The 10085-nt window shown below is 55.8% G+C and overlaps 1 protein-coding gene across 1 annotated transcript; it reads right to left on the bottom strand.

Annotated features, from left to right (window-relative positions):
- Positions 1–784: 784 nt before the first annotated feature.
- Positions 785–8605, bottom strand: LOC145719566 (ras-specific guanine nucleotide-releasing factor 1-like; the record flags this gene model as incomplete). Its single annotated transcript, XM_081811049.1, has 2 exons — positions 785–864; positions 8352–8605. Coding segments are annotated over 2 exons (334 nt in total), but the record flags the coding sequence as incomplete, so codon positions are not given.
- Positions 8606–10085: the final 1480 nt, after the last annotated feature.

Genomic DNA, 10085 nt, shown 5'->3' with positions numbered 1-10085 from the left:
AGCGTGCTCAACCGGGCTTCGGCCACAGGGGCAGCCCCGTCTTTCCGGGGCAGCTTGAATTCTGACCTTAAGGAAAGTGGGGGTCAATGACTTGAAAACAACAAAAAAGTGCCCACCCACTCAGTGGCCTCCATGGCCTAAGGGCAGAGAAGCTCTTTGTTCTAAAAAATTCTCCTTCTGGAAACCTATCCCAGGGAAATGCTCCGTAAAAAGGAGAAAAATCACACACACAGATGATTATTTCCTGTAACAAGAAGTGCGACCAACTCCAAAGAGCCAGAGATGGGGAGTGGAGCATTACGCTACCGTGAAAAATCACACGTCCAGGATAACAAAACACTTGTGCTATCAAGTTAAGTAAAAAGATTGAAATAAATAAAAAAACAACAACCCACAGCAAGATTCAAAATCTAAATTCAGTATGTTTGCAACTATGTAAAATGGGGGAAAAAAAACCCCAAGATCTATGCAGAGAAAAGAACTGGAAGAAAACACACTGAGATGTTTATGGCAGTTATCTTTGGAGGGAGGACTATGACTGATATTTTTAAACCTTTCTACTTTTCTGGATTCTCAAATTTTCTCAAACGGGTACGTCGATATTATTTTTAAAAGGGAAAAGTAGATAAGTAACTAAAAATATATCACTTCCTCCTAGAAATACGGTTTTTGCCAACATGTGTTTCCCCTTCTCCCCCTGAGGGATTCAGGGGGCTTGTGAGGGGAGTGCCACCAGCCTGGAGGGCGGCCCTGGGGAGGGACGTTCGGGGGGCCGGCTACTCACCCAGGACCAGGGTAGGCCAGCTGGAGATGCGGGCCTTCAGGCCTTGGTAGAAGATCTGGTGCAGGAACATGATGGTCTCGCTGCAGGGAAAGCACAGGTTGAGCTGCACCCCAGGGCATTCCTGCCCCTCCAGGGTGTCCCTGGCCCCGAGCCAGCAGCAAGCCGCTTCCTCCACGGAGTCCCCAGTGAAAGCCTGTCAGCATGGCCTGTACAACTCGTGGGGTCTAGTGCTGGACGAGTACACAGGACCCCTTGTTAAGAATCGGTGGAGAAAGGGCACCTGGGTGGCTCAGTCGTTAAGTGTCTGCCTTCGGCTCAGGGATCCCAGGGTCCTGGAATTGAGCCCCGCATCGGGCTCCTTGCTCGACGGGAAGCCTGCTTCTCCCTCTCCCGCTCCCCCTGCTTGTGTTCCCTCTCTCGCGCTCTCTCTCTGTCAAATAAATAAACATAATCTTAAAAAAAAAAAAAAAGAATTGCTGGAGAATTCCAAGACAGCCCCAAGCAGGGCTCCCTAGGCCAGGGCCGCCAGTCTCCCTGTGCCCCCCAAGTTCTCGCCATCTGGGAGCGACCCTGGGGAACCCCAGAGGAGCCCAGGGCTCTGGAGAATATGGAGTAAAGGCCACTGATAACATGCATATAGGGCTGTGGCCTCAGACCCACAGGGCTGCACTTAGCCTACGCCCCATCCCAGGCTATGTGGCTTTGAGCAAGCTGCCTAACCTCTCTGAACCTCAGATCTTTCTGCACAAAATAAGGAGGTGAAATGAGGTAACCGCTGCAAGCAATGGGATGATGTCAGCGCCCGGTGCTTAGTGGATGCTCAGTAAATGCTAGCTTTCCACCACCCTTTTGGGACAAGTTAGGGAAGCAAACGAGCCAGTGTCCCCCCAGCACCGGCTTTGTCACCGCCGAGAGTGCTGGGGGGATGTGCGCTCCCCAGGCAGCTGGCCCCAGAACAGACAGCTCGTCAGTCCTCCATCCTCCGAGGACAAGGGGACTTCTGTCTCCGCGGGGGAGAGGCTCCCTCCTCCTCCAGCAGCGCCCTCCCTGCCAGCCTCCTCTGCTACCGCTCGCAACCCCAGCTCCTACCGCCCTGGAGACCTGGGGCTCTCCCCGTGTGCCTGGGGCTCGCCTTGAACCAGACCAAGGAGTCCAAAAGGACGCTAAGGTCGTGCACCCTGTTCTTGGACAGGAAAAGTGAGGCCCTGAGAGGAGGGGTTGGGGCCGCCTGAGCCTCTGCTCTCTGCTCACATGCCCTCCCTCCTCCCCCTGGGCGGTCCCCACTCCCAGCGCCGTGTGTGGGGGGGGGAGGGGGGAAGGGGGCGGGGGGGGGCCTCACTGCCTCAGAACCACAGGCCGGGCGGGGGTGGAAGGCACAGGGGGGCACGGGCCTGTGGGCAGCAGAGCATGGGGTCTCCCCCGAGACCCCAGGGGGAGAAGAGGGGACGGCTGAGGGGAGAGTCGGGGAGAAAGACACCCAGATGACACCTCCAGGCTGAACAGCACAGTGTAACTCGGTCACATCCACCAGATGTACAGGATGGAAGAAAAACATGGCGCCAGAGAGGACATCGAGATTCCAAGTAGAGGACGCGTTCTGAGCTCCATTCTGAGCGTGGGTCCTGTCATTATGGAGAGACTCGACTGTCCTCTCCCTGAAGTCCCGTGAGAATGCTCCCCCAGGTGTGGTGACACACTGATTCCCTGACCAGGGCCACCCCAAATGGCTGAAGTCATTTTCAGTTTTAGGCAGCAGGTCCCCTATAGAGTGACTTTTGACAAGGCTGGTTTCTGTCTCTCTGTGGCCCCTAACTAGTTTGTTGAGTGAACAAACGCGTACCAATCCTGAGAACTTTGGCCAGCCACGTGTGAAGACCACTTGGACAGTTCAGAAGCAAGAGACTGAGTGACCTAAGTGTGTGTGAGAATGCACAGAGGGAAGAATATCTGATCTGAGATGGGGAGATTGGGGGTCAGGGGACTTTCAGGGTTCTTGAGGGAGCTGGGCAGCTCTGGACTACCCTGAGCACAGCCCCAGCAACACACAGGGGCACCATTCCTAGGCACCTCCAGGCGACAACTGCTCAGGATGCGTTAGGGAGGAAATGAACCTTCTTAAATTCCAACACTGCATAGGCTACTGTAGTAGCATGTTAGGAACATCATAAGCTAGGACTAGAAAAACACAGTTGATGAAGCCTCCGTTTTTAAAGTACAAACTGAGAGAATTTCACCTGTAATCTTACTACTTAGAAGCTACCACCGTCACCCATCTCATAAGAAAATAAAATGATCTCATTTTGATTTGATTTTTTAAAAAAGTCATTGTTATGTTCTTTGAACATTTTTCCTATGTACTGGCCATCTGAATTCCTTCTTTTGTGAATTCCCTAGCCATGTCCAATTACTATTTTGTCTCTTCTTAATTTTAAATAACCCTATATATGAAGCACATAACCTAACATACATGTTGTAGACATTTTTGCTCAGCTATCTGCCCACTGATTGTGTTTGCTGTTTTAATTTTTTGGAAGTTTTTCCATTTTGCTTTGTGAGGCATATCATTTCTTTCTGTCTTCTGCTTCTGAGTGTGTATGGATTGCAGACACACCTGTTTTATTTTGTTGCTTCATTTTTTTTTTAAGGTTTGTTTTTTTAAGATTTTATTTATTTATTTGGCAGAGAGAGACACAGCGAGAGAGGGAACACAAGCAGGGGGAGTGGGAGAGGGAGAAGCAGGCCTCCCGCCGAGCAGAGAGCCCGATGCGGGGCTCGACCCCAGGACCCTGAGATCATGACCCGAGCCGAAGGCAGACGCTTAACGACTGAGCCACCCAGGTGCCCCCTGACTGTTACTACTTTTTATACGGTCTTAGGTCTGTTTCTAGACTTTCTATCTTACTTTCTGGCACTACCCTCAGGCGGTTTTCATTCCTTTTAATATATTTATAAAACTTTATAACATTTTAATTAAAGTTGGGCATGTTTCTTTCATTGTTCTTACTTAAAAAAACTGTTACCTACTTATATGTATTTATTCCTTCAGTTGAACTTCAAGATCACTTTGCTATGCTGCACTTTGGGTGGAATTATATTACATTTATAGAATATTTTGGGTGAACATGGCAACTCCATGACACACAGTCTTTCCGTCCAAGGTGCTGGTCCGCTCCGTTTCTGTACAGCCTGCAAGCTCAGGAAGATTTTTACATTTTTAAACGGTTTGGAAAAAAACAAAAGAATATTTCATAGTACGTGAACATATGTGACATTCATATTTTAGCATCCATAAGTGAAGATTTATCAGAGCACAGCCATCCGCATTCATTCATGGATCGCCTGTGATTGCTTACATGGCACACAAGGTCTAAAATACCTCCTACCTGGTGCTCTACAGAAAAACTGTGCTGATCCCTGGCCCATGCGAATAGCGACCCTGAATTGTGCAGTGCGTAGCTAGTGTAGCTGTACACGATGGCCCTGACCCCACCCACAGCAAGCAGGACCCAGACACAGAGTAAGTCATTATTTAAGTGTGATGGGTGTCACAAAGAGCAGCAGAGGGCCCTGGGAACACATAAGTAGGGACATGGCAAGGGTCATGGGGGTGGCCAGGGATGTGACAGCCAAGGGAAAACGTGAAGACAGAGTAGGAGATGCCTGTCAAGGACGGCAGGGTGGGAAGAACATTCGAGGGAGAGGCAGTGATCTGTCTGCGGAACACACCTGGGACGTGCTCATTCTGCCTGGTGCCCCCTGAGCCCAGAAAGGGGCATGGCTCACCCATGGGCAGTCCAGAGTAGGCGGGCAGAGGTTGGCCCCTGCACTCCCGCCCCACCCTCTGCCCGTCCACACAGCCCGTTACCCATCGCCCCTCCCGTGCAGACACGACTAATCCCTGGTGGCACGCTGCCCTCCCCGCCGTCCCCGGTCTCGCCGTCCTGCTCAACCCAGGACGGCAGGCGGCCACTGCCCATCAGTCCGAGCGGGCATCGATGTACAAGCCACCTGCGCCCCCCCCCCCGGGGCAGGATGCCTCTGGTTGCAGGCGACACCGATGGTGCCCAGCGCAGGGGGGCTGGGAGAGGTTTCCACCGCAGGGAAATAGCCCCAGCGTGCGAGCTTCTTGTCTGGGCTAACCCAAACCTCCTGCACACGTTTACTCGGAAGACCTTTCTTCCCCTACTGGGGAGCACACCGTGAACCCCTCCCCGCCCTGCGGTAGCCTCCAGGAATCCGCCAGCCTGGACAGAGTCCTTCCCCAGCTCCAGCAACTACCAAGTTAGCATCAGGTTTCCAATGGGGCAGGACCTCTCAGCCTAAAAGCAAATCCAGCAGAAAGCCATGTGCAGGAATCTCTTCCGAAAGTGGGTCAGCAGCCTCCATGGTTGGAGGCAGGGAGCGCCAGGCGGTCTGCCCGCGTCCCAGGTGCTGCCTCCACAGAGGGGCTCACGTGCAGGGGAAGGCTCTCCAGCGATGCAGGGGCGAGGTGGAGTGCACCTCCAGACCCTCGCGACCATGAGCAGGGGGAGGAGGCTGGGGGTCAGGGGACAGGATCCCAGCCTGCTACTGAGCAGGGCAGTGGGGAGTACAGAGCTTAACAGTAAACAGGGCTGGGCTAAAACTGCAGCACACACGATTGCTGTGTGCCCTTGAGCACATCCCGCAACCTCTCTGAGCTCCAGCCTCATGGGGCGTTGCCTAGGACTGGAAAGCACGCAGGTGCAAAGCAGGTTCCACGAAGTGCCACCGTAACATGGTGAGCGTCATCCGGAATGTTCACTCCCACCAAGTGCTGGCTGGGGTTGTCATGAGGGCAAGGGAAGCGTCACCCCTTGTGCTCACGAGGGCACAGAGGACGGACGGTGAAGATCATGCTGTACCCCACGGACCATCCAGTGAGCTGCTAATGATCACAAGGCAGCCACTCCTAGGTCATTCCTCCCCCTGGAAGGAAAGAACTCCAGCCTGTTCCCATTGGAGATCAGGGCCAGGGTGAAGAGGGAGCCAGCCCCAGAGGACGTGCATCCCCGGATATGCTCACTGGGTTCTCTTACTTAAAACAGTAAGAAAAACAGAGTGGAATACATTGATTGCTTCTCCATGTTGAACCAGCCCTGCATTCTTGGTGTAAATTTCATTTACTCATGATTATTTCTGGATCCAACCTGGTAATGTTCTGTATCTATAAGATCCGATAGGAAACAGACTTTGCTTTGGATGCTGGAGGGACACTGGCCTCACACAGGAGGAGGGAAGCGTCCCCTCCTGTTCGATGTGGATTCCGTTCCTGGCAGGTGCATCACCGGGGGCGTGACTGTTAGGTTAATGTCTTGCTCCCACGGAGCACCGGACACGTAGCTCGGTGCGAGATGCTGTGTATGAACCTCTCACTGGATCCTCCAACCCCTGTAAGAGGCAGGTATGCTCCTGGAGGCCGTGAGAACTGATCAGGCTGCCGCTGTTTGGACCAGGATCAGTGAGACCGCAATGGCAAGAGCCTGGCGCCAGGAGGAGGAAGCTTCCTCCCTCCTGTTTATCCTCAGGCAAAGGCCTCCGACCTGATTGCGCACTCGTTGAGAGATAAAAACCGTGGGCTATTTTTTTCAACAACTTTTGAGCAAAGGAGGGGAGCCAGCCTAAAAACTCTTAACTGAAGACTCCAGGATAAAAGAAGTCCATGAAAGATCGATGAAGAATAATAAAAGCATGGAAAGATTAAAGAAACGCAAAAGCACACGTTTCTTAGTGGTTGTGACAGCGGTCACCAAAGGCTTGCAATGGTGGCCTAAAATGCGAGAACCTGGTGCAGCCAGAAGGGGACCAATGCCTCCCACAGCACAGCTGACCCCCGAACGGCCTGGGTTCGGACCCCGCGGCCCGTTACCTGCGGGTTTCGTTGATAAATACAGTACGGCGCCAAAAATGTATCTTCCTTGTGATTTTCCTAACACTGCTTTCTCCTCTCCAGCTTTCTCTATTGTAAGTTACGGTCTATAAACCATTTGACGAGCAGATTACGTGTTGACTGACTTATGTCATCAGTAAGGTATCCGTAGTTAAGACTCGGGGAGCCCAAAGCTATGTGTGGATTTCCGAGTGTGCGCCCCTCACCCCCGAGGTGTCCAAGGGTCAGCCGCGCCGAGCCTCTGGGCAGGCGGCTGCCTGCAGGTGCAGTCCGTGACCCGTGGCCGCAGCACCAGTGGGAGATGGGGTTCCCCGGCTCCACCCCAGACCTCCCAACAGAGAAGCACAGGGTGGGTCCCCACTCCTGCGCTCTCATGTGCATGTCTGTGGACCCTGCTGCACCACCCGGGGCGCTCAGGAAGGGGTGCGTCCTGCCACCCCATCGGAAAGACCCCACTGCAGTTTCTGGGGTAAGTGTTACCCGATTTCGTAAAAAGGTAATTGATTTTCTTGGTTTTAGGAAATAAGGGCATTTATGTAATACTTAAAAATTCTGTTCCACATGTATATTAAGCATCAACCTTGTAAGGCCAGGTGGTTCAATTTCTAGAAGGTCTTATGAGGTCAAAGGCTGTTCCCCGCCCCGTCTGTCTGTCCGTCTCTTTCCTGCCCCGACCCTGGTGCGGCGTCCACACCCACGGCCTCAGTCTGCCCATCCCAGTGACTCTGGGCCTCTCTAACCGGACCCCTGACCGGCGTCCACACCTCTCCATCACCTCCGGACCACCCCACAGGCCCCTCGCACCTGGCACCCCCTGGGTCCTGACCACCGTGGGGCAGGCCTGGGTGAGGGCCGGTTAGGGTGAGTGAAGCGGCTGAGTGAGGTGTATTTTGGCAGGATCACAGCCGAAGGAACATCTCGGGGTACACGGCGGCCTACCCTAATTCCTGGGGGGGGTTGCTCACACATTGCACTCTGGTTATGTGTTTTCACGTCCATTCACCCAATTTTAACACCCACCGAAAAGCTCATCTATTTAAACCATTTCTTAAGAAACCCCTTTTAAAAAGAGGTTGACAGCCGAAGGGTGGCCCCTAGCTCGGCCTTCTGGGGCAGCACGGGGCCCACAGTGACGCCAGAGTCGCCATCTGGGAACGGTAAGTGCGTCTGCAGGGCAGGTGGACCGTGCGGCACAGAGCCTGGCCTCTAGGTCCTTGCGGCCGCATCGGGGTAGAGCAGAGCACAGTCAGCGTTCCGGGGCCAGATTTAAAACTCGGAACAGTTCCGCCGCGGCTTCTCAGCGTCAGCATTGACACGGCGGGAGCCATGAGCCTCTGTTGGGGGGCCTGTCTGTGCCCCGCCGGGGTTCCCAGCAGCCCTGGCCTCGGCCCCCTCGCGGCCCACAGCACCCCCCAAGCCCAGCCAGGTTCTGGCCATCAGATGCGTCTCCAGACATGCCGGGCCTGCCCCGGGGGACACGACGCCCCAGTGGGGCACCTCCACCCACTACACGGCACCCACACTTGCGGGGGGGGTGGCTTGGAGCCACGTGGCTCGGGCGGCTTCCACACCGTGGGGGCCGTTTGCTCAGCGGTGCCGGGCGGTCTCCGTCCGTCGGGGCCGAGCGCCCGAGGTGGGCCGGCCTCTGAGGGAGCTCACCTGTTCAGGAAGATGCTGCTGACGTCGTCGTGCGTGATGGGGGGCTTCTTGGAGCTGGCTGCCATCCGCAGCGGGCGCAGGAAGTTGTTGACCAGGATGTGCAGCTGCTGCACATACTCGGCCTCGGCCTCCAGCATGCTGAACACCACCTGGTTCCTCTTGCGCATGCTGTCGGCGTGGGGCGAGCGGATGTAGTCCTGGATGATGGTCTTCCACTTGCGCCGACATAACCAGCCCCGTAGGAAGCTCTGCACCTGTGGGACCGGGCGGGAGGGGGCTCCGTCAGTGGGGCTGCGCGGCCCCCAGGGCAGGGACCGGGCTTTGTCACCCCTGCCCCTCAGCAGGCTGGGTGTGCAGGGGACAGCCCTGCCGAGGGCCAGGCTGCGAGGTCCTGGGCGAGTCGCCTGGTAGCTCTGACCAGTCCCCCATCTGCAGACAGGGCTCACGAGGGGGCCCCCGGGCTCCAGTGTGGTCGGGGAGCTTGCCAAAATGCAGATGCCAGGCCCCACCCCGGACCTCTGCATCCTAACAAGACCCCCGGGGGGCTGTAGAAGCGTTCTCTGAAGGAGGAAAAGGGTGGCCCAGGCCTGCATTACGGGAGGGGGCCGGAGAACAGGGGCCTGCCAGGCCGTGCTGGGCCCACCACATCTCGGCTAACAACTGGCCTGAAAGCCCAGAAGTTCCCATGAACACTCGTCTGGAGAGAGGGCGATTATCAAATTGAACAGAACATGGCAAATGAGTTAATCCCATGCTTGGGGCCTCGTCAGCGCTTCTGCCTGGAACCTCTTCTCCTGCCTCCGTGGGGGAACGGACGCTGATACTTGATCTTGGAGTCGGGCTGCTTGGCATGGCCGAGTGTTGGCAAGAACTCGGGCGAGGACCTCGATTCCCAGCCACACAGAGCTCGCTGCGGCTCTTGCGGCTGGCATGGAGCCCGGGGCGGGGGGTCCCGGGGTCGCCTGCTGAGGACCAGGCACAGATGCTCGTCAGTCTCAGCTGAAAGGGGCACCAGCAGCAAGTTCAGTCGGCGGCTGCGGATCTGTGGCTGGGGCTGTCTGTCTCAGAGACGGGGCCAGCCCTGAGCCCAGACCACTCTCTTCCAAGACAGGGAGGCTCTCTCCACCAGGGAGGGCTTGCCCTGAGGCCCAGGAGGGTGAAAATGGAGGGAGGGATGGAGCAGGATTTCAGCTGGTACTTAAAATGTTCCAACCAGGGGCGCCTGGGGGGCTCAGCCGGTTGGGCATCTGCCTTCAGCTCGGGTCATGATCTCAGGGTCCTGGGATCGAGCCCCGAGTCGGGCTCCCTGCTCCGCGGGGAGCCTGCTTCTCCCTCTGCTGCTCCCCCTGCTTGTGCTCTCTCTCACTCTCTGACAAATAAATAAAATATTAAAAAAAAAAGTTCCAACCAGAAGGGCTTCTCAAAATGGGCTGAGCAGCCCAGGGGAGTCACAGCACAGAGGGAGTCCAGCATGCCCCTGCCGGGGTGGGGTTTGGCTCGGACCTGGTGACGAGTCCCGAGGCCCGCGGGGGCCTGGCAGGTCCTCCAGACGCAGGAGGCCGGCCGCTGGGACGAATGGGGCTTGTGTGGCAGGTGGGCCCCGGGCTGTGCAACCTTGTGTTTTCCAGGAGGGGCTGTGTCCAGGGAACAGAGGACATGTGCTCTGGAGCTTGGCTGGGTCGAAACGTCACGAGCAAACGCTGAGCTGGGTGACCTGGGCAAGGGCCTTTGACT

The sequence above is a fragment of the Leptonychotes weddellii genome, unplaced genomic scaffold, assembly GCF_054177405.1.
Source record: "Leptonychotes weddellii isolate Sample4059 unplaced genomic scaffold, ASM5417740v2 HiC_scaffold_5244, whole genome shotgun sequence".
In the NCBI taxonomy this organism is placed as follows: domain Eukaryota; kingdom Metazoa; phylum Chordata; class Mammalia; order Carnivora; family Phocidae; genus Leptonychotes; species Leptonychotes weddellii.
This window is presented reverse-complemented; position numbering and strand designations above follow the sequence as displayed.